The following is a 19,425-nucleotide window of genomic DNA, read 5'->3' on the forward strand; positions in this document are numbered from 1 at the left end:
AAAACAAAATAATTATAATAATTAAAAAAAAGAAAAAGAAATTAAAGGGTATGTGCTCACAGCTCCAGGACTAGAGACATGCAACAGTTGCCTTATGTCCCTTTCTGCTAAAAAGAGTGGGCTACGAATGCTCAAATAACCATTGAAAGAAAGAAAGAAACTCTCAGCAGTACACTCAAAGGCAGCCAGCATGGTGCAGTGGTTAGAGCGTTAGCTGAGGATCCGGGAGACTCAGGTTCAGATCTCCACTCTATAATGGAATCTTGCTGCGTGACTTTGGGTCAGTTGCTCTCAACCTGACCTACCTCACAGGGTTGTTGTGATGGTAAAACAGGGCAGGGGGAGAACTGTGTACACTGCCCAGATTGCCTTTGCGGAAGAGTGTGATGAAAATGAGATTGGTATATAGATTCCGTGTGGGAGTGGTCGTGGCTCAGTGGGAGAGCATCCGCTTGGCATGCGGAAGGTCCCAGGTTCGATCCCCGGCACCTCCAGTTGAAAGGGTCAGGCAGTAGGTGAGGTGAAAGACCTCAGCCAGGGACCTTGGAGAAGTGCTGCCAGTCTGAGTATTATAATTAATTAATTAATTAATTAATTTTTTTTATAAATCGCCTAATGCCCACGACTATGGAGCTCTAGGCGACGTACAGATTAAAAGCAGTAGAAGCCATACAACCACAATCAGGGCTAAACTCCGCAAGGGACAGGGATCCAGGGGGGATGCCAGCCATGATGTATGCGGTCACTGTGCTCAACCAAACATCTCTGCCTTGCGGCCCCTGCAGCATTGCATAAGACTCCACAGGGCCCTGATAGGCCCAGGCAATACTGACCTTGATAAACCGATGGTCTGAGTCAACATAAGACAGCTTCATGTGTGAACACCCTGGCTGTGCATATAGAAAAGCCATGTTCCCAGTATTCTGCCTCGCTTTAGCAGCAAAGCCAGGTGGGGCTGCAACAACTCTTGATTACTTTGCTGGTCATCTGAGCACATGGCAGAGTGCCATTCTTAACCAGTATTGAATATCCACAATTTGGGCCTCCGTTGATCTAGAGGGGAGCTGGGCTTCCGGGCCGGAGGAATATGGCTTTCTCCTTGGCTTAAGGCTTTGGCAACTCTCAAGACAGAAACTGAAATGTACTATTGCAGCTTCCTAGGCTGTCGCCCACTGACTCAGTCCCTCCCTGCTTCTGCCCACCAGGGGTTCTTCCGCCGGAGCATCCAGCAGAACATCAACTACAAGATGTGCGTGAAGAACGAAAACTGCATGATCATGCGGATGAATCGCAACCGCTGCCAGCACTGCCGTTTCAAGAAGTGTCTGGCGGTGGGCATGTCAAGAGATGGTGAGTACCTGCCCAGGGCCAGAGACAGAGGATGGTGAGGCAGCCATAGTAAATGCCGCACTAAGATTTTCCTCCAGCACGGGTACCGGAAAGCCCCCACCGCAAGGGGAAACATCTAGGTGACATTGTGCCTGATAGGGACACATCCTATCTGACTCTCCTCGTTTTCCCCTTTACTCCAGAGAAAATAGAAACCTCATGTTCTCTGAAATAAGGGGGGCATCTATAGGGTGCCTGCAGGTGGAGCGTCCAAGATGGATGCTCCCCGGAGCCACCCAGGGGAACGGATGCAGAGCTAAGTCCTGCCTCCCCTAGTTTTTAAATTTTTCCGTCAAGCTGTGCTATAGTGTTACCAAATGCTATAGCATTACAGCACAGCTGGGGAAAAGAAATGGGCGGCTTTAAAGGCTTTTAAACGGGGGTGCACTTTGAGGGGGTTCCCATGAAAAATGTGCAGATGCAACAGGGAGGAGTGGGGGGCGTGACCACTGCAGAGCAAGCAGTGCAGGAACGGGGCACATGGATCCTGTTCCAGCCCATTCCCTCGCTGGGGCACATTTTTGTGCCTTGTATGGAAGCAAGCCTTGGATCGATAGACTGGAGCTACAAATTCATGTAGGAGCCCCAGTGGCTCTAGGGAAATGCACTGGAGTTAACTGAGTGACACTCCACGCCAGTGCTCCCTCTAAGCTGTGGGGTCTTGAGAGCAAAAATTCTACTTTGTGAGCTACTGGCATTAAAGTTGTGAGCGAGCGATTTGGCTACTGCATCAATTAGTTTGCTCTGGAGCCATCCTTCCTGAGCTAAGGCAAAAATGCGTGAGCCAGAGGCTACAAAACTGTGAGCTGGCTCACACTAACTCAGCTTGGAGGGAACAAATGCATGTTTTCGCTTTGTTCCGTGGGTAGCGCAGTTTGCTTTACTTGCATCTGATGTAAAGAATGCTCCCTGTAAAAAAATGGCAACCCTAGTTGCCTCTCCCTTAAATAACTGGGAAATGGGTGTGGGGGGAAGGCAAGAAGGAGCTAGACTCTGGTGCCGCCGTGCGCTGTTATTGGGTACAGCCCAAATCACCCCTTTAAGGCAGAAACTTTTGACTATAACTGCTGCCACTGCTGCTCTCTCACAGGGCAGAATGTCAGCAAATCCCGGGCTGATAAATGGGAACCTTGGTCTGATTTATGCTTCGGAGCCAGGATTTCCAGAGCAACGGAGGGGGAGGGGGAGCCACTAGCACCCAGGGAGCAAGCGAGATATCCTTTGATTAATGGCCACAGCTTCTCTTCTGAGTACATGATGGATTTACCCAGAAGCTTGAGAAACGGGTTTCTAATTTTGGCTGTTCCAGTGGCTCCTTGGATTCTGCAGCCAGGCCTTTCTACTTCGGGCAGAGTTATGTCAAAACGAGCCATCGGCATCAACCCCAAGATGCAAAATCATCAGCACGGCTCTCTGGGGGGCACGTGTCTTATGATGCAGTGTACCCGATCTGACCACTGCCAGTCCAAACCTTCGGTGGTCACAAGTGACGCTGAAAGGTCATGTGGCTGTTCTCTCCGCCCAGCATGTTTTCTCTCCGTGGGGCTGCTAGATCCAGTGCAATAGTGAAAGGGAGAATTTGGGGCGGTGCTCCTTCTCCCCATCACACACTCCTAGGGTGTGTGGGGAAAGTCATTCTAGCTGCTGCTCCTCCTCACTGGTTGCTCCCTGGAGTCCTTCTCTGCGGCACTCACGTTCCCCCACCACCACCGTTTCGTTTCCTTCTGCAGCCGTGCGCTTTGGGCGCATCCCGAAGCGGGAGAAGCAGCGTCTCCTCGACGAGATGCAGAGCTACATGAACAGCCTGAACGAAGCCCCCATGGACGTCGGCCTGAGTCCTGAGGCAGAGGCCCCGCCCAGCCCGAACGTCCAGGAAGAGGAAGCCATCAACGCCATCTCGAGGGCTTACCACGATATCTTTGTGAGCGGCCAAGACCGCCTGGGCAAGCGCGGAGGAACTCCGGGGGCCGAGGCCTGCCCCTTGACCAACTACAACGACCAGCAGCTGAACAACTCCTACGGCTACGGGCAGTACGAGTCGGCCACCTTGCGCTTGTCCAGCTACGGCCCTCAGGAATCGCCCGGTTACGTGGACAATAGTCCCCACAGCTTTGGCAACGAGATCTTCCAGGCCCAGCAGGCTGGCTATCTGCACAACACCGGCCGTTACCCAGCCTTTGAGTATGGCTACCCGGAGACAAATGCCCAGAGGGGCTGCCCTTGGCGGGGGACAACCAGCAGAGGCATCGTAAGTACCTGGTGGGGGGGAATTTGTCACTATGGGACACAGGGACAGCTGTTTACATTTAGGCTATTTCTCCCCCCCCCCGGGATTTAGAAAGGCATTCATGGCTGTAAGCCAGGGTTGTTCATTGATCCTCCACGTTCAGAAAGAGCATGTCCGATTCCTCTTGGGCCAGAAGAAGGAGATGACCCTCTTTCTCCATCTTGCCCTGCTTGTGAATTCCTAGGGAATCTCCGTCGATGTGGGTGATTGAAGGGGTAAGCAGCCTGAAAATGGACATGATGTCGTTAAAAACCAGACCCCCCCAATTAGGCTGCTGTTGAGGAAGTCCCCCACATCAGGAAACGGGGCCCAGCTCTGCTGCAGGAGAGAGCCCTTATGAAACGTTTGCAAAGCTTTGAGCTCCCCCTGCTGTTCATTGTAGGTACAGCAGCTCTTTTTTGCCATCAAGTCACAGCTGACATATGTGGTGACCCTGGTGAGGGGTTTTCAAGGCAAGAGACGTTCAGAGGCGGTTTGCTGTTGCCTGGCTCTGCGTTATGAACCCGGACTTCCTTGGTGGTCTCCCATGCAAATACTAGCCAGGGCCGACCCTGCTTAGCTTCAGAGATCTGACAAGATCAGGCTAGCCTGGGCTATCCAGGTGGTATGTGGTGTATGTGTGAAAAATTGCAAGGCTTTTCGAGAGCCCCACAAGGTTCATAACGCAGCTGCCTTATTTCGTACTGAAAGGAGGGATATTAGTACTTTAATAAATACAAACATTTAGAAAGAAATGGGAACTGCGTATTGGGCCGGAGCGGCTTTCGAAAAACCCCTCCAACTGGGCGTGTTTACCACAGCTGAGGTTTACACTGGTTTTATACCACTTTGTCATGGCTTCCCTCAGAGAATACTGGGGAACTGCTGAGGATGACGGAACTACCTTTTAAACCAGACAGTTGAACGTACGGTGCAGAATCTGCCTTGAGATATAAACAGGGCTCTGGTCTACCTAACTTTAGTCACATGAGATTAGTGACAATGTCAGTCTGAAACCATGGCATGATTGGTTGTATCCAGGAAATATATGAATCGTTGAACCCTTACTGCAGTCATGATGGGGTTTAATTTGAACCAGGACCCAGTAACTTGTCTGAGTGGCAGGCCGTTTGCTGAGGTGCCTGATAATGAATAATTGTGAGAGTGTCTCTGAGCATACACAAAGTATTTATCCCTCATCTGCTAGATAACCATTGTCTGTACCCTTAACATTGTCAAGGGTGCGGCTTCCAGGCCATTTGTGGCTTGGAACCTCTCTCTCTTTTTTTTTTTAAAGAAATTACTCTCCTAAATCTGGGCAGTTTAAATTGCAAGGTTTAATTTGGATCTTTAATTTTTTAAATTTATTTTACCCCAAACAGAAAAAAAAAATATTTTAAACAAGATATAACAACAGTGGTAGCAAGTGAAGTCTACAGATAAGTGTCTATAAAAGGCCTTCCAAATATCTAAAAATCAGTCCATGTATAATTACCGTACCATCTATAGGCCATATGTTCAAATGTTGATAAGCTGGACATTGATCTCTCCAGTGTTGTAAGTCTTTTAGCAACAGTAAGGTCACGGAGGGTCCATTTTCATTGAACATCAGTTAGTCTCCAGGAGACAGGGAAATAGTTTAAAAGTATATAAGCATCCTCAAAGATCGATTAATACCCTAATACAAAATTGATATGAGTAATTACTCACTCAAAGAAAGACTGAATAACTGGACAGGCCCTAAGCTCATGTTTAAGCGATGCGTCTTGTAAGTTACAGCACCAGCCATTAGACACTTGACTTCATCCTTTACTAAAAAGGCTATCCAGGATATCCTAAACATAATTTTTTTGCAGTAGAAAAAAGCAAGAGTCCTGTAGCACCTTTAAGACTAACAAAATCTGTGGCAGGGTGTGAGCTGAAGAAGGGAACTGAAGACATGAGCAGTGACTCACGAACGTTTATCCCCTGCCACAAATTTTGTTAGTCTCTAAGGTGCTACTGGACTCCTGCTGTTTTCTACTGCTACAGACAGACTAAAATGGTTACCCATCTTGAGCTATAATGTTTGCAGAATAAGTCACAGCTTAGAAACAAGAGCCATAAGATTTAGGGCCATATTGCACTGCTTTGGCAAAACAGTCCTCTCTAGCGCTTTATTCCGTTCATTTCCGAGATTTCACATATCCAATTTATCAATCGACATCAAATACTTATAAGTAAATCTTTTAGGTTTCATTTTCTGCATTGACTCAATGAGAGCTTCCAAGAGTAAGAGAGATTCTGAAACACTTTGTGTGGCGAGGCCATGTTTAGGTTCTGGCAGACGTTGCGGTTGTAAATATAACAGAGGTTTCATTTGGATTATGTCACATGCCCCGAGAGCCTGCTGTTGCAGCACTAGGAGGGGAAAATACTTTTCGATAAAAAAAAGCAAGTAAACAAATGGTCCAGGTTTGCCTGCTAGAAGAGTTTGGATTTTGCCTAGAAGCTGGGCTAACGCAGACCTAAACCTTCCTCGTTCATATCCCTGTTCCGTGCAGGCATGCCCTCTGAACGCCATCCCCTACTGCAGCAACGGCAAGAGCAGCCAGCAGGTGTGGGAGGAGTTTTCGCAGTGCTTCACGCCAGCCGTCAAGGAGGTGGTAGAGTTTGCCAAGAGCATCCCGGGCTTCCAGTCGCTCTGCCAGCAGGACCAAGTGATGCTGCTCAAAGCCGGCACCTTCCAGGTCAGTCAGTCATCCTTGCTGCATGTTCTGCTGACGAGGCGGAGGGCTTTCTGACTGTAACTTGTGGAGATCAAGCTAACTTGCATATTGGTTTCCCCCCCCCTTGTGGTCAAAGATTAAATTTTTCCAAAGAGAAACCGTTGGGAATAGGCAAGGGGGTGGGGTTCCCAGCGAGGGTAGCAAAAAACACCACTTTGAAGAAAAACAGGTTGCTTACCTGTAACTGATGATCTTCGAGTGGTCATCTGTGCATTCACACCCATGGGATCTAGTGCGCACGCGCTGGATCGATCGGTGCTGTAGCAAGCTCTTTTAACGGATTTTCGCGCCCAGTCCCTTGGGAAAATCCGTTAAAAGAGCTTGCTACAGTACTGATCGATCCAGCGCGTGCGCGCTAGATCCCATGGGTGTGAAGCACAGAGACCACGTCGAAGATCCAGCTTTCCTTCACAAACGCTAGAGACTTCATCCCCCCACCCCTTTAAACAAAAATGTGCATTAAAGTGAGAATAACTTGAAGGGCAAGCATGCTAAGCTATTGCAGATTCTAGAAGCACCTTCACTTTCTTAAGAACACAAGAACATAGGAAGAGCCCTGCTGGATCAGACAAATGGTCCATCTGGTCTAATATCCTGTCTCACACAGTGGCCAGCCAGTTCCTCTTGAGGGCCAACAACAGGGCAAAGATGCTGAGATCTTCCCCTGATGTTGGCCTCCTGGCTCTGGGATTCAGAGGTTGACTGCCTCTGAATGTGGAGGTTCCCCCTGTCACCATGGCTAGTGGCCACTGGTAGCCTTATCCTCCATGAATCTTATCTAATCCCCTTTTCAAGCTGTTTATTCCTGTGGCCGTTTCTACATCCTCTGGCAGCGAATCCCACATTCTTCTTGCGGGATAGAAGACCCTAGTTAAGCACCTCTCCTGCAAAAGGCTGGCAAGCCCTGACTCAAATCACGATCTTCTGCCTATACTAGTTTCAGCAGCAGGGGGAAGCTGAACAAACACAGCTTCTTTCATGAAGGTGTCCTAAAGAGAGGCAAAGCCAAACCTTCCTGATTTCTTTGAAGGCCTGGCGTCCTTGCCCCCAAATGGGAAACTCAGGCATCGCCCATCTAACAGAGATGGTAGCTGAACACACATTGAAGCTGCCTTATACTGAATCAGGCTCTTGATCCATCAAGGACAGTATTGTCCACTCAGACTGTTAGCAGCTCTCCAGGGTCTCCGGTAGAAGTCTTTCATACCATCTACTGCCTGGCCCTGGTCCTTTTAACTGGAGGTGCTGGGGACTGAACCCGGGCTTTCTGTGTGCAAAGCAGAGGCTCTTCCACTGAGCCACAGCCCCTCCCCAGGGGCCCAGAGGAGGGGCCTGAATCCCTACCACTACCAGGCCCGTGTTCCCTTTTTTGGAAGATCCCAGTGGTACTTCTGCCCCTGAGAACAGGATACATTGAGCAGCTTGTTGTGAGGGAAGGGGGTGTTTCCTTCGCTACGGAAGGCTCCTCTTCAGTGGCCAGCGATTTGTTAAAATGGCGCCACCGTTTGTTTCCACTGGCCGCCTCTCACCCTTTCTCTGCCTCTTCTCCCTTCCCAGGTGCTGATGGTGCGCTTCTCCTCCCTGTTCAACCCCAAGGAGAAAGTGGTGACCTTCCTGAGCGGGGAGACCTACTCTCTCTGCAGCCTACGCACCATGGGCATGGGGTCCCTGCTGGACGCCATGTTTGAGTTCAGTGAGAAACTCAGCTCGCTCGGCTTGGATGCCCAGGAAATGGCTCTCTTCATGGCTGTGGTGCTTGTCTCAGCAGGTAGGCGTGGTCCCTGTCATCCTGCCCGTTTCAGTGCCTTTTATTAATGGCGTTCCCTGTTAGAAATCAAATCCGGGAACCCCCGCTAGCCAGTGGGAGTAGATGTAGCTGACCCAGGGGCAGCCTTGCAGTTTAGAGAGCCAGTGTGGTGCGGTGGTTAAGAGTGTCGGACTAGTATCTGGGATACCCGGGTTCGAATCCCCACTCTTGCCCTGAGACCAATTACACTCTCTCAGCCTGTCCTACCTCACAGGGTTGTTGTGATGATAAAACAGAGGAAAGGAGGAGGAGGACGTAAGGGTTCCCCACTGGGGAGGAAGGCAGGGCATGAATGAATTAAATAAATGAATACAACCACCAATCCGCTTCTTGTCTTCAAGACAAAACAAGCCGAAGTTGCTGACCCTTCCCTCTGGCTTTCGGAGTCCCTGGCGGTTGAGGTACGTCCTGGCTGCCGCAGCCTTCCCGTTTCACCTCTCTCTCCTTTAAAGCTGTCGTTTATGCGGCCGGGAAAGCAGCAACAGAGTGTCGGACTGGTATCTGGGACACCGGGTTGGAGTCCCCACTTGTATCATGGACAGTCGTTGGGTGACCTTGAGCCCGGCACACTCTCTCAGCCTAACCTACCTCACCAAGTTGTTGTGAGGATAAAATGGAAGGCAGGAGTGTGATGTAAGCTGCCTTGGGGCGCCGTACAAATGAATAAACTGAGGTGGAACATCTGAAGTAATTATCGGGGGTCTGTCCCCCTAGTTCTGACAGCTCGTATTTCCCTGGTTTTATTTTGTTTCCATTTTCTCAGGCTGAATAGCTTTTGCCTGTTTTAGGGCAGGTTTCAATTGTAATCTGCCTTGAACATTTCTGCTAAAGAGGGGATAGAAATGTGATAATAAGTAAACGTAAAAAAAAGAAGAAGCCAAGATTGGGTCTCTGCAGTCTGACACTACCAGTCAAGTGTAGCTATTTCAGTTTCCTCCAAAATATTTTTCTCTGGGGAAAAACTCCCAGGAAGCTGCTTCATTGTCCACACCTTTCCTATTTCTGTCAATTTAACATCTTTCTTCTGGTCCGTAGATCGCTCTGGCATTTCTGATGTGGATGCAGTTGAAATCCTCCAAGAGACTTTAATACGGGCCTTGAGAACTCTGGTAACCAAAAAGCATCCGGACGACTCCACGCCCTTCCCCAAGCTGCTCCTCCGTCTCCCTGACCTGAGGACCCTCAACAACCAGCATTCGGAGAAACTCCTTGCCTTCCGGATCAACCCGTAAGCCCGCTAGACCCAGTCAGCCTCTTAAGCCCTAGGAAATGCGGGAGGGAAGAAGAGCGGCGTTATCAACCGAATCAAAACAAGATTGGACTAAATTTTGCTCTTTGAAAGAAGGCGATGGCGGAAGAGGAGCAGAAGGGATCCGGCGAGGGCGGGGAGCCCGTTGTCCATCACAGCTGGGATCTGCTACAGCAGATCCCTCCCCGGTGTGGAGATCCGATGCAGGAGGAAGAGCGCGTCGCCCGGACAGCGCTCCCCGGGGCCCTGTGTGGATTGAAGATCATTTCTTTGCTTGAGGAGATCCAGCAAATGAACCGGACATGCGTTGTACCGTTTTGTTCCTACATGTGTGTTTTCTATATACATCCTCCTCCCCCCTATATGATATTGTCTTGAGGTTCTGTTCTGTATATAAAGACAATGAGACTGTTGTACATAATAGTAACTGTTGGTAGCTCTCGGGAGATGAAAGCCCTTCGTTCCCTTCCTTAATCTGCATGCTACCATAGCCCCAAGTTCTAGACTTCTTTTGACTCTGTTCCCTGGAGAAGAAGTAGCATGTATGGGGGTGGGGCTAGGTGCTGTACTGTCTTAAAGATGTTCAGTATGTACTGCAGATTTCACCGGGTAACGTATCTTCAGAGCTAAAGTAGAACTACGCAAACTAGCCAGTTTCTACCACTCCTCCCCCGAGCAAGTGGGCGGGGCCACAGTCGTCGTCTTTTTTTTATTTTTGTCTTGTCTGATGTGGGTAACCTCTATAATGTATATTTTGTAAAATGTCTCAAAAACCACAAAAGGAGCTTCCATCAGTACATAGACGGAATTGCACTCAAGATGGCCGTGATGATGCCTGATGAGGTTTGGGGCTGGTTTCTCTGAAAGGCGGTTCAAACGGAAGGCGAGCACAAGTTGGATGGTTCTGTTGGGGGGGGGGGGGGGTGGGAGAAGAAGATGGGTTTCGATAAGCCAGGAATCCCTTCCCTGCCAAGTAAGGTTGAGAAGGACAAGGGAAGGTTAGCGAAGCCTTGGGGAGGAACGGGCTAAGTGAAGCAAAGCAAACACTCCTAAGTACCTTTCTGTCCAACCTTGTTGGTTCCCTCTGGGCAATGGTGCTTCTCCTCCCCCCCCCCCCCAGTAGTACTCCCTCCCCGAATTCCAGTGCGCAGCCTCCTATGCCAGGGTTCCCCAACGTGGTGCCCACGGGCACCAGGTGCCTGCCAGTGGTTCCCTTGGTGGCTGTTGAGTTTTTCAAAAAGTGGGTGGGGCCATGATAAGGCAGGGCTTGTTATTGGTTGCCCTCATTCAAATGAAAGGGGTTTCTCCACTGTAGGATCCAAGAGGATGGGGGAAGCATAGGCTTTCCTTCTTCCTAGGAGACGTGGTTCCATTTCCTGAGGAAACCACCGGGAGGCTGGGTTCACCTCTTGAGGAAGCTGTTTTTGTAGCTGCACTTACCACCCCCTTCTGAAAATGCCAGTTATGCCCACAGGTCCTAATAGATTGGGAACCCTGTCCTATGCTAATCACTAGGTTTCACGCCCATTACAGGATAGGCTCCTCGGAGGCAGAAGAGTGGGATGCAGATGTTCTGGAGAGGCACAGAATCCCCGAATCCTGTGCTGTCTCTAAAGTGCTTTTGTTCCACTGGACCCCGCCTCTCTGTTTTAGAGTCGAGGATAGAATAACCCTGGATTTCTGGCTGATCACTCCTTCTGAATCATCAGCAAACCTGGGGGGGGGGGGGGGATCGAACCTGGAATCTCTGGTTCTAGCTTCCCTCATGCCCCATATTTGTGATTATGTCTACTCTGCACTTAAAAAAGAACCAGGTTCTGTGCCAAGAAATGCAAAAATCTGTGACCCGAATGAGTTATGCAAATGAAACAAAGATGTAATTAAATCTGCACAGTCTATTCCACGTCTGCTAGCCTGGAAGACTTGGCGAGCTGCGCCAGGCCTTGAAGCTCTACCCACTGATCTCTGGGAGTTCTGCTTCTGGGTTTCCGAGGCCCAAATTACAAACGACGGTGGCCGACCAGTGTCTTCCAGCAGAGAAGAGGTTTCCTTTCTAAAAGGAAAGAAAAGCTTTTCTCCATCAGGAAAACTCATTCTCCATTGGAGGACGTCTTTTTTCCCTTGAAGGAAAACGTAGCAGAAGGGAGTCGTGGAATCCAGCCCCACGTTTGGGACATAGTTAGGGGTGCCATTTACCCGCTATTGGTAGGCTACCAGGGCTCCCCTGTCCCCTCCACCAGGGCTCACTGGAGAGCAGGGGGGGAAATAGTGCTAACAACATCACTTCCGGACTTGGGAGTGACACTGATCTGTCACGCGATGCTCTAGGAATTCCCCCACCCCAGGACCAAAGAGATCAGGGGAATTCCTAGAGCATCACGTGACATGGCGGTGTCACGTCTGGGAAGTGCCATTGCCACGTCGAGTGCCACCAATTTCGGCAGCTCCTGCCAATTGCCATTGAGGACTGGCAACCCTAACTGTGGTACACGTACAGGCATAGGGAGCTAGATCAAGATGGGCAGCCGTGTTAGCCTGTCTGTAGCGGCAGAAAAGAGCAAGAGTCCAGTAGCACCTTAAAGACTAACGAAATATGTGGCAGGGTAGGAGCTTTTGTGAGTCACTGCTCACTTCTTTAGATACAGCAGGAGTGACTCACGAAAGCTCATACCCCGCCACGTATTTCGTTAGTCTTTAAGGTGCTGCTGGACTCTTGCTTTTTTCTACAGGCACAGGGATTGCATATAGCTCTGACTGTAAAGCATCCTAGTAATACCTTTTCCCCTTCTGCTTTTATCCATTGGTCGGTGTGGATTTGGGAGAAAGACCCAAAGCCTTCCCCCGCCCTTTTGAATTTGTAAGGGAGGGTACCGACAGGGAACACGGACTCCCCTCTTCTCCCCAGTGGGATCCTAGTTTGGGTGTGGCCAGCCCTGCCTGGTTCTCTGCATTGATACATATCAGGTGTTCACATAACCATGTACAGGAGATGTCATGGCATGTACGGTCACCCTCCTGTGTGCATGATATAGGGATGTTCGTGTTCTGGGCAGGGTGGGGAGGACGCTGCTGTCGCCGCTGCTGCCGTTCGCTTTGAAATACAACCAAACGTTGCACTTTTCTTAGAAATCTAAAAGGAGGGAAGGTATGTTATATATATATATATATTAAAAAGAGAGAATTCCCTCCCTAAAGTGGAGTATATTTGCTGCAAAAATGGAAAATAGAGAGGTTTTTATTTGCTGCTGCTGGGAGTCCAAAGACTCACAAAAGATGCCGACAAGAAAGAGAGAGAAGAGTTTATTTTTTGTCTAATATTGAAGTGCAATAAACACATTACAATAAATTTTAAAAAACTTGTTTAACAGTGAAACGGGCCTCTGTCTGACTTATTGAAGATGTTGGGGTCAAGGAATGTATGGGCTGTGGTGCAAATAGAGAGGAAGCTTGAGAACATAAGAACATAAGAGATGCCAGTGTTGGATCAGGCCAATGGCCCATCCAGTCCAACACTCTGTGTCACACAATGGCCAAAACCCAGGTGCCCTCAGGAGGTCCACGAGCAGGGCCAGAACGCCAGAAGCCCTCTTGCTGTTGCTCTCCAGCACAAAGAATACAGAGCACCACTGCCTCAGACACAGTGTTCCATTTATAGGTTTCCCTTGCTCGAAAGCCAGTCGAATCTGACTCTAGGGTTGTGGTGCTCATCTTCGTTTCCAAGCCGAAGAGCCAGCGCTGTCCGAAGACGTTTCCGTGGTCATGTGGCCAGCATGACTAGACGCCAAGGCACACGGAATGCTGCTACCTTCCCACCGAAGCGGTACCTATTTACTTGCAATTTCTTGCTTTCAAACTGCTAGGTTGGCAGGAGCTGGGACCAGAGATGGGAGCTCACTCCGTCATGCAGCACTCGGGTCTCGAACTGCTGAACTACCGACCTTCCAGCTTGCAGTTCAGCGTCTTAACCACTGAGCCACCATAGCTCATTTATACCTTGTGTCTAATAGCCACTGATGGGACCCCTGCCTAAGGCCTGAGTCCATTGGGGAGGGGGTAGAATAGCAACACACTGAAAACATTCTAAATACATTTAGAACATGTTGCTGGGGGTGTGTGTGTTAATATTTCCCTTCTGTGTTTCCAATGAACAAGTGGTGGTGGAGGAAAGCACCCTCAAGTCACAGATGACTTATGGTGACCCCAAAGGTTTATCAAGGCAAGAGCTGGTTTAGAGCTGGTTTGCCGTTGTCTGCTTCCGTGTCACATCCCTGGTATTCCTTGGAGGTCTCCCATCCAAATGCTGGCCAGGGGCGACTGTCAGACTCCTGCAGCAATCAGTTCCCAACAGCTTTCATTCACAGAAGTAAAGTTTATCGAGACATATGATAGTATGCAGATATCCTAACCATCCTGTGTTAGAACTGGCCAAAAGTGTGGGAAGCAAACAGTTATACATACTTCAAAGAGACCCCCTGATGGACCAGGGCCAATGAGGGGCCAGGTAGAAGCCCACCAAAGTAGCAGACATTAATTTCCAAGAGAAATACTACACCAGACACTGAAGGTCAAGAGAAACAGTGAAGACACAGCAGAATCAAAACAACATTCCAAAGTGATCTCACTCCTATGGCAACAAGGACTAGACAGAGGCCTAGCTGACACTGACCCTGCTTAGCTTCCAAGATATGACAAGATCAGGCTAGCCTGGGCCATCAGAATTGAACAGATGGGTCATTAAGAGTGGGTGGCAATGATGGGAGGAAAATCACTACAAAGGTAGGAACTCCACAAATGCCCAGGAGGGGAGGGAAGCTGCCTGCTTGGCTCAGCTGCACAGAACACTTTCCAGTGTGTGTAACAGGGTTCCCCGACGTGGTGCCTGTGGGCACCATTGGTCCCCATTGACACATTTCCTGGCGCCTGCCAAGTGCTTTTAGAAAGTGGGCAGGGCCAGGTGGGGCTTTTCACAGTGAGCCTTCTTATTGGCTATTAGAGATTTGATTGGCTGTGCAGATTTTTAAAGACATTGCTTTGGCAGCAGCTGCCACCACAGCACTGTGTGACTACAGGTAAGCTGTGGCAGCCATTTTATGGCTGACTCTGACTCTTGTGGCAGCCATTTTGTGGCTGGGCCCACCATGTTGTGTCAGAATTCCAGTGGTGCCCACAGGCTCAGAAAGGCTGGGGACCCCTGGGCAGTGTTCCCTCTAAGCTGAGTTAGTGTGAGCTAGCTCAGTTTTTTAGCTTCCGGCTCACACATTTTTGTCTTAGCTCAGGAAGGAGGGCTCCAGAACAAACTAATCTATGCAGTAACCAAATTGCTTGCTCACAACTTTAATGACAGTAGCTCACAAAGAAGAATTTTTGCTCACAAGACCCCACAGCTTAGAGGGAACATTGACCCTGGGGTACATGGTCTCAAGATCAACAGCACCTCAGGTAGCTAGGCAAGACAAAAACTCTGGGACTGGGGCTGGTAGACAGTGCTAGGCTGGACGGGCCAGTGGTCTGAAAGTCTTCAGGTGTTACTGCCTAAGCAATACATCTTTTCTCTGAAGTCCCAGACGTAGTCCATTGCTTAATGGAAACAGCAAGCTTCCAGTGACAAATCCTCACTCATGCAAAGAGCCCTTGAAATGTGACCCAACAGGATTTATATTTCACTTCCAGCTGAACTGGGTCTTTGGCAGAATTTGCATCCACAAAAGCAGATTATTCCTGTGGAGCTTACTTCCATAACTGCCCGGGTGATTTTTATGCATCCATCCCAGCATATATAAAAAGGAGAACCAAATTCACCTGTACTAACCAAAGAAAAGGGGGAGGGGGGATACCTGAACAGAGAAGCTGAAGCCTGGACTCTGAGAAGAACCTTCCAACTCATTCTGAGGGACAGACACTGTTAAGTATTGACTCAATGCCGTCTCGTAAGTAACAGTGAATCAGCTTAATTGCTTTCAAACAGGAACAGTGAAGAACACACAACAACAAACAGTGGAGCAGGGCTCCTTTTAAACTATCCCGGGCTGGTGTAGCCACGCCCTAGAACAGTTATGGACCAATGGCATTACAAAGATAACAACCAATCAGATTAGTTCCCTCCTGAACATTTCTCTGCCTTCTGATTGGGTACATTCCTACATTAGCCAATAGGATTGTTCCAGCTTCCAATCCTTGTCCAGGTCTTAAGCTTAACATGAGATGTAATACAGATAAAGACATAACAGACACATGAAACAACAAAACCTCCCCCTCTCCCAGACCTCCAGGGTAGAGGCCTACAGAGCAGGGCCGTAGCTAACCCCTTCCTTGTGGGGGGGCCCTGGGGAAAGGGAGGGGGCCTGGAGTGTGTGCGCGCACACACACATCACTCGGAAGCGAGACGCAGCTCCACCCCCCGATCCTCTGCTCCCCGGGGGGCTTGGCTGGTGCAGTCAGGATCAGCAGCGGCGCGCCAGCCCGCCTCTCTTCGCCCCCCCCAGACAGCCGATTGTTCCCAATCTGTTTACCATGTGAGGAAAGCCGGGAATATTCTGGGAGGTCCTATTATAATGACCTGAACTTTAGCAATGTGATTGAAAATCAGTGTATTGGCTATTTAGCAAATTGGTGTCCTTTTTTACTGCCTTTGTGTTGGAGAAGAAGAGGCGCCATTTCCTGTGTTCCTGTAGCATCTTCTTAGCAGTAAAGATGTAGGGATCTAGTGCTTAGTTATTTTGCATCCTGTTTACCTTTTCCCCATGTTAGTTTTCTAGTAAACGTTTATATTTTTACAAACATATATATGGACTCAGTGTTTCACTCATTGCTCTGCTAATTTAATCTCTGCTTAACTATATTTTTCCAAAGAACACTCATCAAAGGGTCTGGGCCTTTTCAGTTCAGAAAAAAAGATAACTAAGATTAGACATATGAAAGATTAGACATATGAAAGAAAATACCTTTATACCTAGGATTACCAACCCCCCCCGGGGGCGGAATCAGGCCCGTAGCCTCCATGGGGCCCACGGGGCCCGGCCCCCCTGCTCGTTTTGCGGGCCCCCTCCCTCGGGATCCGCAGCGACGCGCCAGCCCGCCTCCCTTCGCCCTGAGTCAGCCGCGGCAGAAGAGCGGCGGAGCTCAGGGAGGGAGAGAGAGTCCCCGCAGCAGGACCCCCTTGCCCGCGGAGCGCTCGGCCACGCGGCTCCAGGCAGGCAGGCTGAGCGGGCGGGCCGGGGAGGCGCAGGAGGAGCCGGGCAGCAGGGTTCGGCGGGCAGGGGGGCGCGTGCACGTGCCGAGGCGCCTGCTCGCTCGCCTGGTCCTGGCTTTAAAGGAGCCGCGCGCGCGCTGGGCTGCAGGCAGGTGCCGCCGAGTGGCCCGGGCGCGGGAGGAGGGGGCGTCCCAGGGGGCTTCACTCAGGATGGGCGCCCCCTCCTCCCGCGGCGCCCGGGCTACTCGGCGGCGCCTGCCTGCAGCCCAGCGCGCGCGGGGCTGCTTTAAAGCCGGGACCGGGCGAGCGAGCAGGCGCCTTCGGACTCTCTCTCCCTCGCCTAGCTCCCGCCGCTCTTCTGCCACGTCCTGCGCCTCGGGGGCGAAGAGAGGCAGGCTGGCGCGTCGCTGCGGATCCCGATTGTGCCAGCCAAGCCCCCCCCGGGGAGCAGAGGATCGGGAGGGAGGGAGCCGGCAAAACGAGCAGGGGCCCCGGGCCCCGTGGGCCCCATGGAGGCTACGGGCCTGCTACAGAGAAATATCCCAGTGATGTCAATGACCAATCTTTTTTTCCCTGTCAAGTCACAGCTGACTTATGGTAACCCCATAAGGTTTTCAAGGCAAGAGGCATTCAGAGGTGGTTCACCACTGCTGTGTAGCATCACTATGTAGCAACCCTGGACTCTCTTGGTGGTTTCATCCAAATATTAGCTTCTGAGATCTGACAAAGTCAGGCTAGCCAGGGCTAGCCAGTCAGGGCAATGACAAATCGGCCCCTGGAGAATACTGTCCTAGGAGAAAAGTCTCTGAGCTATGGCTGTCAGCAAAGAACTCAACGGGAAGGAGCCCACTCATTTCCTCAGAACATGCACAGGGAGGCAAAACTCTGGCAGGTAGGGTTGCCAAGTCCATCTTCCGCCCCCAGCGGGGGACTTTGGGGGTGTTCCTGGAGGGGGCGGGGCATCACCAACAGGATGACGTCACGTTGGGGATGTCCGCCGCCCCCCTCCCCGCCCACCTGATCTCCACACCAGTTTCCTGCACTTAAAGAAGCCGGCGTTTCCCTTTTAAATACACGGAGCCGGCGTTTCCCCTTTAAGAGCAAAGAGCCGGCGTTTCCGTTTTAAGTGCACGGAGCTGGCATTTCCCTGCAAGCCTGATCTCAAGTGGAGATCGGGCTTGGGAGGAAACGCAGGTCCCATGAACTTAAAGGCAGCCACCCCTCTCTCTCAAGAGAGAAGGGAGAGGGGTGGCTGTGGGTGTTGGGGGCGGGGCTTCCCCCGCCGGCCATCCGGCCGGCAGCGGATAGAACCCCCCCCCAAAAGGGGAACCCCTGGCAAACTGCAGGGGTTGGCAACCCTACTGGCAGGGGAGCCCCTGAGAACCAGTTCCTTGGCTAGAGGTCTAGAACATTCCAGAACTGCTTCTACATAGGAGCAGAATGTCTATGTGTACAAGGGAGATTGGGGGAAAGCCGACAGGAGATGAAAAGTCTCTGGTTCGGGTTGGCTCATCTCAGAGAGATGAGGGGGTACCTGTTGCTTTTCTACAGGGAGGTGGATTGAAATTGTCCACTGAGACCATGGCTAGTGACATGGACTGCCCGACAAGGTCTTGAGATAGCAAGAGGAAGGTTGTAGGCTTAACTTGTATGGGAAATTACAGCTGTTTCTATACAAATGCTAGAAGAGTCCAAGGTAAAATCGGGGAGTTGGAGTGCTTGGTGTTGGAGGGAAAAATAGACATTGTGGGTATTTCAGAAACTTGGTGGGATGAGGAAAATCAGTGGGATACGGTGATTCCCGGTTATATATTATATCGGAAGGATAGGGGGGGAAGGGTTGGAGGTGGGGTGGCTCTGTATGTCAGAGAGGGTATAAAGTCCAGAAAGATCGAGAGGCTAAGAGAATTGGATTCGCTTCTTGAAGTTCTGTGGGTTGAAATAGGGGGGCCAAAAGGAAACTTAACACTGGGAGTTTGTTATCGCCCACCGGATCAAAAGATAGAGGAGGATTATAAAATGATGAATGAATTAAAGATAGCAGCTAGACAAAAACACTGTGTCGTAACAGGTGATTTTAACTACCCACACATTGATTGGGTCAGTATGTGTTCTAGTCGAGAAAAAGAGATTGAGTTTCTAGACACTCTAAATGACTGTGCTATGGAGCAGATGGTCATGGAACCTACCAGGGGAGAGGCGATCCTTGATTTGGTCCTAAGTAACACTCAAGACCTGGTGAGAGATGTAAAAGTGATTGCACCGCTTGGGAACAGTGATCATAATGTTGTTGAGTTCAACATTTGTACAAATAGAGAATTGGCCAAAAAGACTCACACAACCACTTTTAACTTTAAAAGGGGTAATTTTTCTGATATGAGGGGACATGTGGGGAGGAAACTGAAGGGAAAAGTAGAAAGGGTCAAAACCATTGGGGAAGCTTGGAAACTGTTTAAAACTACAATTCTAGAAGCTCAAATAAAATATATTCCGCAGGTTAGGAAAGGCACAAACAGGTATAAGAAAAAGCCTACATGGTTAACAAACAAAGTAATGGAAGCTGTAAAAGGTAAAAAGGATTCCTTTAAGCGGTGGAAAGCTAGTCACAGTGAGGCTGATAAAACAGAACACAGGCTATGGCAAATAAAATGCAAGTCTGTGGTCAGGCAGGCAAAAAGGGAATATGAGGAGCATATAGCAAAAAACGTAAAAACCAACAATAAAACTTTCTTCAAATACATTAGAAACAGGAAACCA

The 19,425-nt window shown here is 50.0% G+C and overlaps 1 protein-coding gene across 1 annotated transcript in view; it reads left to right on the forward strand.

Moving 5' to 3' along the window:
* The window catches only part of LOC107118975 (nuclear receptor subfamily 1 group D member 1-like), a 41,945-nt gene extending 31,544 nt beyond the window's left edge, over positions 1–10,401 (forward strand). The window contains exons 4-8 of the mRNA XM_015421387.1: positions 1,206–1,350; positions 3,120–3,637; positions 6,199–6,384; positions 7,981–8,191; positions 9,266–10,401. Coding sequence (XP_015276873.1) covers positions 1,206–1,350; positions 3,120–3,637; positions 6,199–6,384; positions 7,981–8,191; positions 9,266–9,462 — 1,257 coding nt within the window. The 3' untranslated portion in view covers positions 9,463–10,401. The remainder of the gene's footprint in view (positions 1–1,205; positions 1,351–3,119; positions 3,638–6,198; positions 6,385–7,980; positions 8,192–9,265) is intronic.
* Positions 10,402–19,425: the final 9,024 nt, after the last annotated feature.

This window comes from Gekko japonicus, unplaced genomic scaffold (assembly GCF_001447785.1).
Source record: "Gekko japonicus isolate JY-2015 unplaced genomic scaffold, Gekko_japonicus_V1.1 scaffold637, whole genome shotgun sequence".
NCBI lineage: Eukaryota > Metazoa > Chordata > Lepidosauria > Squamata > Gekkonidae > Gekko > Gekko japonicus.